General features: G+C 51.9%; 1 protein-coding gene and 1 long non-coding RNA gene across 3 annotated transcripts in view; one reads left to right on the top strand and one right to left on the bottom strand.

Moving 5' to 3' along the window:
* The window catches only part of Dab2ip (disabled 2 interacting protein), a 172,549-nt gene extending 166,223 nt beyond the window's left edge, over positions 1 to 6,326 (bottom strand). Inside the window, exon 1 of one of the 2 annotated variants that reach the window (XM_006498305.4) lies at positions 6,160 to 6,326. In XM_006498305.4, the coding sequence (XP_006498368.1) occupies positions 6,160 to 6,199 (40 nt within the window). In that variant the 5' untranslated portion in view covers positions 6,200 to 6,326. The remainder of the gene's footprint in view (positions 1 to 6,159) is intronic. The other variant, NM_001114125.1, reaches the window with a different exon arrangement.
* On the top strand, positions 6,070 to 15,238 carry Gm13446 (predicted gene 13446). The gene is made up of 4 exons (NR_045894.1): positions 6,070 to 6,316; positions 6,404 to 6,538; positions 9,580 to 10,351; positions 14,356 to 15,238. It is a non-coding gene; the product is annotated as a predicted gene 13446 (long non-coding RNA).
* Positions 15,239 to 16,256: the final 1,018 nt, after the last annotated feature.

The raw sequence follows: 16,256 nt of genomic DNA, 5'->3' as shown, positions 1-16,256 counted from the left end.
TACAGAGTGCGTTCCAGGACATCCAGGGCTACACAGAAAAACCCTGTCTAGAAAAACAAACAAACAAAAAAAGATAGGAGGAGAAAACTGACTCCACAAAAGTCATCCTTTGACCTTCACGTGTACAGTGTGGCACACATGCACAGGCACACACACACAGGACACACAAACACACACAAAGAGACAAATAGATACACACACACATACACAGAGAGAGACAAATAGATACACACACACAACTGCACACATGCACACACACGCGCGCACACGTGCACATACTCACACGTGCGCACGCACACACACACACACACACACACATACGAGGAGCTGACTGTGCATTCCCTTCCCTGATTCAGGTACACGAGGCTACATTGCTGCTTTACCACAGATCAGGAAAAGGCGGCTTGAGGATTCCCAGGTCTCAGCCCAGGGCCTGTTGAGTATCAGAATCAGGAACCGACCTGAGAGGCACAGCAGCCTTCATTAGAGCCTCCTAAGCCTGAAGTGGCAGATTCAACCAGGGAAAAGGACCGCATAGGCCCAGCTTCAGAGACAAAGACATATGGCTCTTGGTTTGACTGTACCAGCTTTGTGTCTTTAGGCAGATTGCTCAGCCTCTCTGAGAAGCCCTCTCATCTCCAGCATGAGGGTTGATAGAGAGAAAACGAGGTGATGAACGGAAGGGGGTGGCTGGGCACATCTGTGATCTTAACATTAGCCTCACTCCTGGCTAGCCCTGGACAGCATCTACAGTCTCTCTGACTCAGAAGAAGGGACCAGGGCATCATGACCTCAGACTTCTGACAGCTTTGAGCCCAAAATAGCTCTGTCTTTAGACCAGTCCAATCCTGTCACAGCTGTGCCTGCCTTTTGCTGTCCCCTGTTGAGCTGACACAGGTTCTTGCCATGTCACATAGTCACGCTCAGTCCTGAACTGGCTCAGCAAACAGTTCCCAGAAGGGGAGATTTTCCATAGTGAATGGAAGAGCCCACGGTTGGCAGCTTGAGCCCAGCAATGGCTCTCAGACAGTGCAGCCAGAGAAAAGTCCCAGACTGCACACCCATCTCCCTGGGTTTGGTCACTGCTCTTCATGTGTTCCCTCAACTCCCTTGAGCCTCAGTTTCCCCTTCTATAAAATAGGCTAATAACAGCCTGCAAGTTGGTTATGAGGATTCAAGTAGACCAGGCACAGCGGAGACTGTTCCTAATACCCGACTCGGAGCAAGTACTCCAAAAATAGTGCTGTTAGCTGAGCCTGGTGGTACAGGCCTGCAGTTCCAGTTGCCCGGGAAGCTGAGACAGGAGGATTGTTAAGTTTGAGTCCTGCCTGAGCTACTGAATGAGTTCAGTGCAAGCCTGGACAAATAAGTTATAGAGTCCCTATTTGAAAATAAAAAAACAAAGAAGCTGGGGGTGGGTGGGTACACGCCTAGAATCCCAGCACTTGGGAGGCAGAGGCAGGTGGATCTCCATGAGTTCAAAAGCCTGGTCTACATAGCTAATTAGTTCCAAGCCAGCCAAGGCAATGTAAGAAAGACCCTGTCTCAAAAGGAAAAAGGGATGGGGTGGCTAAGGGTATAGGCCTGTCTGTGGTAGAGAGCTTGTCTGGTGTTTGAGGCCCAGGGTTTGATCTCCAGTACTGGGGGGAATGTGTTGTGGCTACTTCATCTGTAACCCTCAGAACCCAGCAGAGGCACAGCTGTCTCCTCACCGCAGGGATCTTAGTGACCTGGGCAAAAGCAATTACTGGTGACCAGAGGAACCGGGGTATAAGCCTGTGTCCCACCCCCAGGAGGCACAAAACAACCGATGCCTCCCAGGACATTCACATGTCCTACTCACCTGTGTGAGCCATAGAGCCAAAGGGGGTCCCGCTGCACTCACGTTCACTTTGTGTTGGGAGTACACGGGCAACTGGGCAATCAATTCGAAGAGCAGGACTGGACTTGCCAATTTGTCTGCTCAAGAAAATGAGGCTGAACCAGTAGTAGGGACTGGTTCTGGAATGCCTGGCAACCCAGAATGCCGATTTGTATCTAGATGGTTAGAACTGGAACATTCTACCGTGGAGACCAACTTCCATAAGTGACTGTTACCCAAACAAAGAAGGGGAGGAGGTCTGGGTACAATGGGCCAACAAGAGGTCCAGCTGCTCCCATTCACTCATTCATTCATTCAGTGATGTGAACACATGCCCTCGGGAAGTGCTGCTAACACAAAATTACAAGGAAACAGTGCAAGCAAGACAGGCTCTGCCCTCAACATCCTATGATCTCAGATAGGAGTCAGGATAGTGACCAGTGTCTTGAGGGGACACTGAGAGCCCAGAGCAGGGTGTGGTGGGAGAGATAACAGAACCAGGAGAATCCCAGAGAGAGAGGTGGCAGGGGGAGGGGCTTCCCTCACTGATGCCCACAATCTCTTTTTCGTCCCTGTCTTTGACACTCATGAGGACTACCAGAAAGACTTGCTGTTTTGAAGGATAGACCTTGGCTGATACTTGTTCCCATTTACAGATGAAAAACTGAGGCCCATGAAAACAGTGCACTGGTGGCAGGCCGTGCACAGCTTCTAAGCTCTCGTCTTCCTCTGTTCTTCTTGCCTCTAATAGCTCTTTGACTTGCCCTTACCCCCAGCCGTCCTTGCCCTTGCCCTAGACCTAGGCAACTCTCACATTTTTGTTTTTATTAATCAATTAATCAGTCTCTCTATGTATTTATTTGGAGACTAGTTGTCCTGAAACTTAGTATGTGGACCAAGCTAGCCTCAGATTCATGGAGATCCACCTGCCTCTGCCTCCTGAGTGCTGGGACTTAAAGGTATGTGCCACCACACCAGGCTTAGGTTCACTTCTCAACCTCTGCTGTTTCCTCTGTGCACATCGGTACTGATGGCTATGATTCCACTGCCCAGGGACCAAGCCCCTGAACATGAATGGAAGCAATGTTCAGCATGTCTGCCTTCCAGATGGGAGGGAGTCTTACACAACTTCAAGAAAGGAAAGCCTAGAGTTCCACCCAGCTTGCATACATCCAGCTTTGTTCCCATCAGGTTCCCAGGACCCTTCAAGAAGCTTGGTGAGAATATCACTGCAAGGAGAGAACCTTCCAGAGTGCCTCTGCCCCAGGCCTTTGCACCGCCCTTCTGTCTGCCTGGAATGCTTTTCTTTGCCTCTTTCCCCAGGTGAGCTGCATCCACTCAGCTCATTGCTCACACAACAGCATATTTGGACACCCACTAAGGCCAAGCAGAGAGATGTGCTCTGGGGATTCGGAGAGCTTAGAGATTAGAGAGGGCTGCATAGTTAATCCCATACCAACAAAATCCACAAAGCAGAACAGACTGGACAAGAGACAGCAAGACAGTGAGGTCTGTTTCAACGGACTCAGGAAACATGAAGGCTTCTCAGAAAAGACAACTTTCCAGGAGCCAGGACAAAAAAAATTTAGAGTTAAATGGCTGAAGAGATGGAGGGGGGATGCCCCAGACAGAAGGAACAGCCTGTGCAAAGGCCCTGAGGTGGGTCATGCCAGCAGAGCTGGTGTAGGGGAAAGGGACAGAAGTATAGGTCTATGGCTCAGACCTAAAAGGCAAGCCATGTGTGTACTAGTGGGGAAGGGTCAAGAAACAGGAGGAAGGCATGGGTGGTGGCTGTCCCAGAAGCCAGGGGAAAGAAATGGTTCAAGGAGGGAGTCATGGAGGATCTGAGTGACCTGCCCACACTCCCGTGGCTATGCTTGGTCATAGAGCCTCCCAGGAAGAAACCAAGGCTCCCTGATCCAGGAGCATCACTATCGCTATGGGAAGGGAACCAGACTTATCTTTTCTCTCCATATGCCCAGACTGAGGCAAGACCACGTGGACTCAACAGAAGGGAACCATCCACAGGCTAGGAGCAGAGCCCTCAACAGAAACCAGAAATCAGGTCACCTGGAAATGGTCTTCCAGCTTCTGGGTCGGTGAGGATGTGATTTCCACTGTCAGCCTACAGCATTGTGTCGTGGGCATCCTCACTCACAGGGGCTATCAATGGCACAGAGTTGCCTCTTTCAGAAAGCCCTCCTTGACATGGGGGAAGGGGTTCCATGGTGCCTGGGCTTCTTCCTTGGAGGCCTAACTGGGCTTTGTACTAACCTGGGAACTGCATAAAGGCAGCAGCAAAGTTGGGCTTCTTGCCCCCCATCCTCCTACCACACCCCCGGCTCATGACCTGAGGTAGTGTGGACAAATGAATAAACAGATGCATGGTAAGAGCTGGAGAGGGGGCTTCCTTTCTCGTCCTGACCCGGAACGAGTTTCAGCTATAGATTTCTGAGGCTGGCTTGGTGGGAAGCCAGTCCCTGCTCATCTCTACTGAGAACAATCCCAGAGAGAATAAGAATACAAGGGCTCTTCCTCTGCCCTTCCTGGCCTTGCCTGGAGTCTCCTCTGTCCCAATGCCTCTTTCCTTGATTCAAGACACACACTTCCCCGCCATAGCAGAATCCAGGAGATCAACAGGCTAAGACAGGGGTCAGGTTGCACACCACTGAGATAAAAACTGGCTCAGTTTCCAGCCTCGTCCTGCCCAGAGGTTGCTGTTGGCAAACACAGGGGACTGAGAGAGGGGCTCCTGAGATACCTCTGGATGGGAAGGGGCTCCAGGGAACTCCAGGGCTCTGCCCAGACATGTTGATCCCTGCAACCACTCCGCACATCCACAATTTTCCAGGTTGGATCGGATCTGTGCCTTCCTGGAACAACATGAAGGAACCTTTATGGGTCATGCCCAGGCCATGCCACGCTTGAGATGGACAATTCTGGAAATGCCAAGCCTATCTATCTTACAGCCCAGACTCTGTGTCCTCAGGCTCCCCTCCAGGAACATATCCCTCCAAAGCAGGTCTGGGGATTCATGGGTGGCCTCCCGTTCCAGACCAAAATTTCTTCCAGAACAGGAGCTGTATTCCTCCCTCCTCCCTCCTCCCCTCCTCTCCAAGGACGGATTGTTACATGGATAAAGTGTCCCACTGATCACACAGGATACAGTGCCCTGTCGCCTTACTGTCTGAAGACATCAGGTTCACAGTAGGGCCTGGCTCAGCCCCACTGGGGGCTGCAGCTTGAAGCATGGCAAAATTCTTCTCTCTCTAGACAGAGCTGGGCTGCTGTAGGAGGAAGGGAATTTGGCCTTGACTCTGGGCCAGGCAGCCAGGCCTGGCTGGAACAAGGGAGTCTGGAGAGAGAAGAGCTATCTCATTTTAGTGGAGTGTGTGGTCTCCAAAGGGCCACAACCCTGAGAAGACTTGCCTAAGTCGTTTGCCATGGAAAACCTCCTTGGCTTACAGTACCTTACCTTACCTAAGGGCCCTGTCTCCCCAGTAAACCCTTCATCCTGCACTCTCAACCTCCTCCTCTCATCTTTACTCCTGCCCTCCTGCTTCTCTCTGTTGCTGGGAGACAGCCACCATATGCCAGCATCCTAGCCAAATGAGCTGCAGCCTGGCCAGCCAAGTAGCCAGTAAGCTTGAATACCTGTGTCCCTGGGGTCCCAAGCCTCCTGAAGCCCCCCTAGAAGAACCATTCTGTGGTTTCCAGACCACAATCCCACTCTGCCTGGGCTCTGACCACAGCAACTTTTCTCCAGCATTTTGCTTAGGGCTCCCAGGACCCCAGGGGAGCTGAGAAGGATAGCTCCCCAATGGCAGCAGCCTGGGGGCCTTGTGTACCAGAGAGGAAAGCGGGAGCTCTCAGCTCAGCCCTGGCCTTTAATTACAAGGTACATTCAGTTGCCTGCTCATTTCTGCTTCTCTGCAGACCTCACTAATTGAATTTGCCACAGCAGCAGGCAGACCTAGGGGACTGAGAGACCAAGGAGCAGGGGGCTATAAACTTACTTCCTTTCCTGCTTGGCCAAGAGCAAAGTACAAGAAGCCAAGAAACTCTATCCGGTTACCGGACCATGCCAGTGCCACGTCTAAGGGGACCCTTCAGCCCCATGACCCAAGGCCCAGGGCACCCATGTCTGCCCTAAGCCCAGAGACCAGGTGGCACCCAGATGCCTGCCTCCCCCGACCCATTTCAACTCTGATTCCCAAAGCTAAGCAAAGTCTGCTGGAGCAGTGGGCTAAAATCCCAAACTCTGCCACTTAGCCACTTAGCTGGCGCGGCTCACCTACCGTAGGAGTCGCCTGGGTCCAGGAGGGAGTCGGGCTCCATGGCGTGTGGGCCCCTGGGCCGTGGCCCCACCTGATTTATGAACCGAGGCCGTCTCCATGAGCGCCTGCGCTTCTCCTTTTGTATTCCATCTGGCGGCTTCTCCAACTAGATGACTGGGTATTCCTGCAAGCAGGCCCCTTTCCAGCCCTCGCCTTCATACAGTACATTTAAAGTAGCAGTAACCTTTTTTTCCTCCCCCCGCAGCCTGCCTGGAAACATTAGAAGGGACAGAGGCGGCGAGATGTCTAAAATAGGAAGACGCTGGGGACGGCTGGCCTGGCTGCCCGCGTTGCTGGCTGCAGGGATCTGGTCCGGCTGTGCAGATGGAAAAGCTAGAAGGTAAGGCTGACACGGAGCTTAACATCTGGAAGCTGGTTCTGGGACCTCAGAAACCCGTGCGAATGGATGGGGAGGCTGACCTCCTCGTGGGAGGGAATAAGGGTGTCTGCTGTTCACCGCCTAGCACCCCAAAGCCCAGGGGCTTCTCCCAGGCCTTGCAGGAACCTCCCACTCAAATCTGTTCTCAGACATTTCCTGCAGTGTGGGATGCAGAAATTGACTCATCCATCCATCCAGTCACTAAATATTTTTTTTTGAGAATCCAGTCCTTGCCAGACACCGTGCTGTGCTGGGTCTGCAGCAGAGAGCAAGGTGAAATGTCTGGCCCACTGCAGGGGCATCGGCACCCGGCTGTGCTAGTTACTGCAATGGAGCATGCAGGATCGTACCCCTGGAGCACAGAGAATAGGGGCTCACTGGAATGAGCGAGATGGTCATGGGTGCTCCCTGGGGGAAAAGGCACGTAGCAGTTAGCCGGGTAGAGAAGGATGAAAGGCATGCATATGAGACATTGGGTAGTCGTCAGATTTGTTCTAGTGGTTAGAACGAATAGATAGAGCTGAGCAAGAGATGGAGAGGGAGTTCAGAGAGGCTGGAGTTGGACATCTGGTTGGTGACATGATTCCAGTTGCCTTAAGAAGACCTCTCTGGCCATTGTGTGAAGGATGGGGCAGGGATGGACAGAGCATGTCTATAGCTTCCACAAGAGCAGCTGTGGTCACACGGGGACAAGTTGTTAAGCCCACCCACTGTGGTACCGTTTGGAGTGTTTACCCACCCGTTTCCCAGGAAAGTCTCCCAAGGGTGGCTTCTGCTAGAAACCCATTTCATAGACAAATACAATGCAGCTTAGAGATGTGTCCAGGCCACAGCTTGTGAGTGACCACCTGGGCAGGTCTGGGTTCCAGAGAGGTCACAGCCTTGGCACCAGGCAGTGGAAAGACAAAGAGGCTTTCATTAGCTTGGCATCACCCTGGCCCAAACCAGTGCAGGCCAGTACCATGGGCTCCTAGCAAGGAGTCCAGGAGGGGAAATGCAAGCAGAGTGAACCGTGTCCAAGCTGATGCAGAGGCAGGAGCAGAGACCTGTGCTGACAGGGGAGTATCTGGTGGGGAGCAGACAGACTGTCACGTGACTAGAGAAGGTTCCAGTGAGACGAGCACAGAGATAGAGCTCAGAGGACCAGAGGGACAACTGGAGTGCAGGCTTGCTCCAGGGGCCACAGGAAGCATCTGTTCAGACAGAGGCTGACCTCCTTTCCAAGGGGTGCCTGGGTGTCCCTTTGAGCAGCCCTTTCCCAACCTCCCCAACACACAGTGCTGCCTGCTGAAGAAGAGATACCTTTGGCCCTCTGCCTAGCTGAACGCTGAGATCCGAGCCGTCATTGGCCTGCTTTTTTGGAGGAATGGCTGTGGAGTTGGGTAGAGAGATCAAGAGGAGAGGGATGGGGGACATACGTCTACAGGACTCAGATCAAGTTTTTTCTGCCCTAAGTCCATGGTATGGGCTTGCACTGGCTTGGACCAGGGTGATGCTGAGCTAGCGGCATCCATACAGTCTATCCCAGCTGCTACCTAGCGGCTCCCAGAGAGCCAGTGGCTGCTGACGTGGTCAGCCTGGCCACAGGGAGGTTCCTCCTGCTCCTTCTCCCCTCCTCCACACTTTGAATGACAGGATCCCGGCTCCCAGCCTCCTGCTGCCTTAATTACAGGGAGGCCAGGCCCTACCCAAGCCTACTGTGGGCAGCAGGCTCCCTGGATCTCCTCATTAAGGGTGCCTGGGGAAGGGATACTGCAGGGGCTGGGGGGAGTTAAGTATAGGGAATGGGACCATGTTTCCCCAGCAAGAAGGTGAGTTCTCTCCGGTCCTGGGGCATCCTGGGGGCTCTAGGACTCACTACAGATCAGCAAACACTGGGGAGACTGAGGTAGGAGGGTAGTGAGTTCAAGGCCAGCCTTAACCACATTAGTGGGAATCTAAACTGGACTGGGGCAGGCTGGCAACAAGATGCTAGCTTAGTGTTTTGGTAAAAGCACTTGCTACCTAAGCCCGACAGCCTGAGTTTGATTTGCGGAAATCACAGCAGAAAGAAACAACTGAAATTTGTACTTTGACCTCTCCATGCTTGTAGAACACGAGTGTGTGTGTGTGTGTGTGTGTGTATGTGTGTGTGTGTGTGTGTGTGTGTGTGTGTGTATGTGTGTGTGTACATAAAACTCTACATTCAATCCCCAGCAGCACGTTAACCAGATGTGGTGGTAATGCCTACAATTGGGAGACAGAGGCAGGAGAATTGGAAGTTCAAGGTCCCACAGCTACAGAATGAGTTCAAGGCCAAGTTAGGCTATTAGAGTTCTTATTTTTTTAAAAAAATGATCAGAGTGCATTATGTGGAATTCCTAAATAATCAACAAAAATATGTTTGCTTGTTTGTTTGTTTGTTTGTTTGTTTTTAAAAAGGGTAGTCCCCTTAGCTAATAACTAGACTATGCCCTTAGCTGCTGGATGACTGGAGTAACTGGACCATCCTTCAGGGCTAACACTAGGCTAGAAGGAGAAGACAGCCTAGGGCCCGGCCCATCTCTCACAGTCAGTGGAAGGTATGGCTTCTCCCTCTCTCCAGCTCTGACCCTCTCCACAGCTTGGTGCAGCCAATGGGGAGAGCAGAGGCCCGTTCTCTAGCCAAGGAAGCTGAAGGACTTGACAAAGCTTTTCACAATGAAGTCCAGGGCAGGAAGTGAGTCTTGGTGTCTGTACCTCCATCATGGGCTGCTACCCTCCCCAGCTTCTTTTCCTTTTCCAGACAAGGAACAAAGCTTGACTCTCTGGCACTTTCTCCACCCATAAGTAGACATGTTTACAGATGCACCCAGAGTCCCTGCTCTCCAGGGCTCCTTTGTAATAACTGTGTCGCCACCACACTCTCCCTTTCTTTGGTGACATCAGTGCTCTTGGCTGTGACTGTTGGACTTGCTTAGCATTACTTCCGGTTGTCATACAATCAAGCAACCTTACAATCAGTGTCCTTCCTTCTTTTAAAGACAGGATCTCATGTGGCTCCCCAGCTGATGAAGAACTCACCGTGACGCTCAGGGTGGCCTTGAATGTCTCCTCTTCTGGCTTCCACCCCTTGAGTACTGGATGTACAGGCGCGTGGTACCACGATGGTTTTCACCTCAGCGCCAGGCACTGAACCCAGGATTGCATGCATTCTAGGTGAACGTTCTGCTGCCTGAGCTACATCCCCAACACTGTGAGGAATGTCTTCATGTACCCCACTCGTATCCATCTGATGACTTCTGTAGGTTAAACTGTAAAACCACAGTTGGTGGAGCAGAAAGGCCTGCAGGCTCAACATTCTACAAGTGCTGACTTTGGCCTAGCCCTGGTATGAGGCCTGGTGTAGCCAGCATTCCCACTGTTGTGTGTTTATAATCTAGCTGAGGGGAAACACACTCTTTCATCAAAGATAGATGCTATTGAGAAAGCAAATAGAGGCCCAGAGGAATCGGATCTGAACAATGGATTGATGGGTCCTGCTGTGCAAAGTCCAAGGGGCCATCAAGCATGAGTGGGCAGAGCCACCGCAAAGGCTGATGGGTAGAAGGTTCAAGATGATGGCCAGGGTGTCTAGAGTGGGTGGACAAGTGAGAGGATGGCTTGGGGAAGAGAGGAAGATCAGAAGCAGCATCATGGAGAGCTCTATGGGCCGGGAAGTATGAAGCCCATGGCAAGGGGTGGGTCCAAGAGGCTCCTTGGCTGCTGCCACAAGTGAACTCAGAGAGGCCACCTAGGACATTGCTATCACTGAAGGTAAAAACCCTGGGAACTCCAGCAGGGGGTGGGAGTTGACGGAAAGTGCATAGATTCAGGACACCTGAGGGGATCTTGAGTGGCATTGCAGGGCCAGCAGAGAAGCAGGGTGGGGGTGGGGGTCCAGGATGACCTGGAGGCAGTTGGTCTGCTCCAGGGAGAGGAAGAGGGCTTGGGCGGGGCACAGAGAGCTCTGCTGTAGCATGTGATGATGGAGGAATACAGGCAGATGCACAGAGATGTCAGAGAGCTCAGAGCGGCAGGAAGGATGGGTTGGGGTAGCATATGATGTGGGTCTGAGACCCACAGCTCCCCATGAAGTCTGTTAGGCCAGCCCAGCATGAGATCTTGCTCCAGTCACAGTTGCCTTAGGCACAGAAAGGAGTTAAATAGGGGCTGTGGGTGTAGCTTAGTTGGTAGGGCGCCCAGCTAGCATGCAAGAACTCCTGCTTCCATCCCTAGCACTGCATTATAAACAGAGCATGGTGATCCTAGCACTTAGAGATGGAGACAGGAGGATCAGAAGTTCAAAGTCACCCTCTGGTACACTGGAAGCCATTCTGGACTACAAGAGACCCTGTCCCCCCGCCCCCGCAAAAAAAAAAAAAAGTGCATAGAAAAGAAGGGAGAAGAAAAAGTAAAGGAAGAAAAGAGTGGAGTGAGACATCAATCAGAGTACTGAGGGGCTGGGAGCCCTGCAGGAGGCATGAGGGAGAGAGGACGTGTGCCTGGCAGCAAGCTTGATCATTGCTTGCCTCTGCAAAGGTCAAACTACCAGCCCAGCATGGAAGTAGTGCTGCCTCTGTCAGGTCCTGAGCCTGGCCCAGCCGGAAATCCAGATGCCCAAAAGGAAGACTCAGAGCTTGCAATCTGAGAGCAAGAAGAGAGTGAAGTAAGAACATGAGGGCTAGTGGTCAGCTCGGCAGATTCAAGAAAGCATGGGGAGCGGGGCTGGCCAGGTAGGACTGTGACGGATGAAGAGGAGTTCACAGGACCGGAAGCAGGAGGCGTGGGAATGCATACACTGAGATAGTGTGCTCCCACATCCTTCCAGTTGTCTCTATGCCCCAGATTTTCTGCTTGAACTTTCCTAAGGCCAAAGGGAGGCCAGGAGGAGCCCAGATGCCCTGCTCCCACTGAGCTAAGTGCTGTGGTGTCTGGCCAGGCTTAATGCTGCCTGGACACTGCCTGGGCACAGGTGGCAGAGCTCAAGACCAGGTGCCAATCTACCTGCCTTGGTCCAAAGCCCACTCCATCGCACCCGCTGAGCGACCCTCAGCACTCAAGCTCCCTTTTCAGTGACTCAGTTTCCTCTTTAGTGCCTCTGGAGCGTGAGGGTAGGCCCTGGAGGGCTGCTGGGTAATTCATAAATTGGGCAGTTGAGGATACCCTGACCTCTGAAGACCATAGCACAGCCCCCAGGAATGTGTGTGATTGGCCCAACGTGGCTTCGTCCCCACATTCTCTTCATGTCTTCCCCTTCCCTCTCCCCCCACTTCTTTCTCCCTCTGTCTTAGTAACCGTTCTGTTTTGTGAAGAGACATTATGACCAAGGCAACTCTTATCAAAGGAAGTATTTAACTGGGGGCTTGCTTACAGTTTCAGGGGGTTAACCTATCATCATCAAGCAGGCAGCATGCCTGCAGGTAGGGAAGCATAGGGCTGAGGGCTACAATCTGATTCACTGACAAGCAGGCAGACCGAAAGAGAAAGACAGAGACAGAGACAGAGACAGAGACAGAGACAGAGACAGAGACATACAGAGATATGGGGGCATCCTCATTCAAATCACCACACCCTCCCACCCCAGCCACATGGCAGCCTCTCGGGCTTTGTTTTGGTTTAGAAGAGAATATTGCTATGTGGCCGTGCTGGAACTTAGCATCCTCCTGCCTCAGCTTCTGCAGTGCGGGGATCACAGGTGTGTGCCAACATGGACTTTGGCACTCTCCCTCCCACCCCAGGGCCGCAGCAGTGCTTCTGCAGGAGTAGACCCTTCCCCCAAACCTACCCCAGTCCTTGCTCTGATCACAGACTGTGGTCCAGAGCCACCCTGTTCACCCCACCCCGGCCCCACAGTGATTTCCTCCGCAGACCTCCAAATGGTGCATACTCTGCCAGTCCCCACCCTCAAAGCAGGTCCATCCTGTACTTAGAGCATCCAGAGGAGCTCCTAGCAAACCCCAACAAAGCCCATGATGGGGGGAAGCTCAGCTGTCCTTTTTCTCCTCCTCAATTTATTGGGCACACAATGCAGTGAACCCTTGGACCTGAGGAAGCGTCCCTGGAGTATCCTGTCTGTGACAGGTATCTCTCATTTCCCTGGCTTTTCTTAGGTCTTCTATTCTCAGGAAGACTCTGAACACAGGGCCACACAGATAAGTACTCCAACGTCCCCTTGCCCCAACTCAGCGACTGAGAAGTGGTCAAGCTGGGATTTGAACCCTTGCCTCTCCGGTGGCCTCATGGAAAGGAGGTTGTCTGGTGTGGGCAGTAGAAAGGTGTGGAGATGGAAAGAATCATCTGGAAGATCTGCTGTCCCACCAGCCTCTGTTCCGATTCCCAAGAGTTCACATCTGGAAGCCCTCTGAGCCATGCCGTCCTGTTCCTAGATTATGGAGTTTCTTTTAAAGGCCTCAAGTCTCATGGCCAGTACCATCTAACAAGTCCTGGGCCATACCAGGCTACCCTGTCCCTGATGGTAGAAAAGCAAGGGAATGCCACAAACAGATTGTGAGTTCCTTCAGAGGACAATGGCTCCCATGGCCTGTGAGTTAGCAGTCTCAGGGAATCCCACCACACTGTCCCATAAAACCAGGGATCAGGAAAGAAGAGGCAAGCCACTGCCTCCAGGAGTGAAGAGGGAAGAGTTCAGTCCAATTTGGACCCCAGACGTCCCAGTCCTGGGCAGGCAGATGTCTCAGCTGGTAAGGTTCTTGTCATGCAAGCATGAGGATAGGAGTTCGGCTTCTTAGAACCTAAGTGAAAAACCAGGTAGGCAAGGCAGCTTGCCTATAATCCCAGGACCCAGGGACAAAGACAGAGGATCCTTGGAACAAGCTGGCTCACCACACGGTAAAATCTCCAGGGTTAGTAAGATGTTTGTGCTAAGTAAGAAACTAGGAAGTTAAGAAAAGGTGGAAAGACTGATCGAGGGAGACAGGTGACATCAGCCAGCCTGAGGCTTTCGTGCGCCTGTGCACACAAGCATGCATACATGCGTGCACTCGCACATACACATGCAAAACAAAATTTTCTCAAAGAAAGAAATCAGTCATTGGGGTGCTGCTGAGAAGGACCAGTCACCATCCTTCCCAACTAGCTGATCCCAGGGCCGGCTCTCGGCCACAGAGCAGTGTGAATACTCTCAATCCCAGAGCAGTGTGAGCACTCTCAGCCACAGAGCAGTGTGAATACTCTCAATCCCAGAGCAGTGTGAACATTCTCGATCCCAGAACAGTGTGAACACTCTCAGCCACAGAGCACTGTGAATACTCTCAATCCCAGAGCAGTGTGAACACTCTCAGCCACAGAGCAGTGTGAACACCCTCAGCCACTGAGCAGTGTGGAAAGTCCCAAGTCCTTCCAGAAAAGCTGGCTAGAGAGGAATAACTAGAGTTTGGGGCTTTAAGTATTTTCCAGGGTAAGTGGCTCAAAATGGTAGTCTGGGGTCCTCAAAGATCCCCCAAATCACAGTGAACCAGGAGGCCTGCCTTGAGATCCCAGGATCCAGCTGGACTTGTGTCCTGGAAAGGAAACCCCGGCATAATCAGTGACAGTGAGCCTGTACATAGGTCATCACAGGAATGGTGCAAACGTGGAGGTCCTTTTTCTCATCCACCAAGCATCAAGGTCACCATCCAAGACAGTCATAGGTGTCCCCAGATTAGCAACCCCTGGAGACCCCCTCCAGGACATAATCCCATGAGCTAGCAGTCTCCACGGCACACTGTCCCACACATAGCTAGATTACCTGCCAGAACAAAAACTCTGCTCTCTTCTAGGTGGTACTGGACAGTCACGCCGAAGCCAGTCAGGAAAACCCACAAGAAGCCTGCTATGTTTCCCAGATGAGCAACAGTAGCCGTCTGTGCGATTCAGCAAATGCTGCCTGAAGACTATGCCAAAGGAATGACCCAGGGATGAGTCAGCCAGAGTACTAGCCATGGGCATCACCAGCCATAGGAGAGAGGCTCTCAAAGTGTTACCAGGTGAGGAGTCTGCCCACCGTTGCGAGAGACTTAAAATGCTCTTTTACTGTGGACCTTTGGAAGGCTGGACACACGAAAAAAAAAAAAAGTTCCGAGTGCCAGACCACATAGCTGACCCATTGCAGGGCAGGCAAGTTACATGCTGGAGGGGCCACGCAGTAAATATTTCAGACTTTGTAACTCTGCTCAGTTCTGCATTTGTAACTGGAGAACAACTTTGGGCAGCTCCCCAATGAGTGGATGTGACTGTGGATCAATCAAACAGAACTCTTGGGGGCAGGATGGCTCAGAAGTTAAGATCATTTGATGTGAAATTACGAGCAGCAGATCCCAGCACCGTCTGTGGGACAAGTGGACCATGCCAGCAGACAGAAGAACTAGTAAGGTTGAGCAGGTTTAAAACCCCAGGGAATCTTAACATTGAGAATAGCAGGCTTGGAAACAGCTTCCTGCCAAGCTCTTCCTGTCCTGGAACAGGTAAGCATGACACCCCATTGAGAGGACCTCAATCACATAGGGACAACACCTGAAGTCCTTCCCCACACAAATAGAGCATGCCTAACATCCCAGACTGAGCTAGCACGAAGCATCTAACTCTGGACCCCTCCTTATGCCTGGAATGTATATGTTTATTCCTATCCACATGGATAAAGTACACAAGTTATTTCACTGAGAATCATCTGAGAGTGGCTGTTTTATTGAGCTGTAAGACTCTGGGGAAGTTTTCTCTCCTGAAGCATTCATTGCTGGACCTCGGATCTGCCCAGCAGGCTGGACTCTCACCCCTGCTTGCTGCTGCGGCTACTAGCTGCCATTTGTTGTTAGTCATAGCCACTCCCCACCTTGGCGTTGAGATGATGGCAGTGGGAGAAACCCTGACACTGCATGAGCTTCCCTTTGGAGAGCTCTAACACTTTGGCCATTCCAGCCAGTCTAAAGCCCCTTGGAGCCTTTCTTTCTGTCCAGGTCAGAGATCCTTGGATTGCGTTCTGTCTCCCCTGAGCTGCTTGCCAGCAGCTCTCTGGTACCCCAGTGGTGAAGCAGACACACAGCCCTTCACCCGTCTAGTAAAGAGGGCATCCCTAGATGCCCACAGGTGCCTGTGACTCCAGTGCCGAGCTAAGTGGAAGTAGGAGGGTTGCTGGGACATGCTGGCTTCCGCCAGCTTAGCTGAGAACCTGTGAGCCCCAGGTTCAGTGAGAGAACTGCCTCAATGGAAAAGGAAGGTATACAATATCATCTTCTAGCCTTTAAGGCACCCTTACCCAGGCATGTACACACACACACACACACACACACACACACACACACACACACACAAACATACAAACCATTACTTGACACCAAAAGTGGGCTTTCTTATCATTTTCTTATCTAGTCATAAAATAGTAAAATTTTTTGGAGTTTCTCTTCAACCAGTTGAAGCTGTAAGGATCACATGGGTTGTAGTTTGCTGACCTGTGTCTGTGTGGGGATGCTGGGAGACTGGTTAGCCTTGAGAGGACAAGAGCCTTCAATGTCAGAGTGAGGCTTTTGGGTCAATGGGGGTTGGAGGTTGAGAACCGATAGCATTCACCACTCAGCTGGTGAATCAGCTACCATCCATTCGATCTGCTCTCCTTTCATTGCCCTGAGGACCAAGCCATTGCCCACTTCGAAGCTCAGGAGCAATGTGTGGAGACCAAGCCCTGACA

The sequence above is a fragment of the Mus musculus genome, chromosome 2 (assembly GCF_000001635.26).
Source record: "Mus musculus strain C57BL/6J chromosome 2, GRCm38.p6 C57BL/6J".
Classification (NCBI taxonomy): domain Eukaryota; kingdom Metazoa; phylum Chordata; class Mammalia; order Rodentia; family Muridae; genus Mus; species Mus musculus.
Note: the sequence above shows the minus strand (reverse complement) of the source record. Positions and strands in the feature narration are given on the sequence as shown.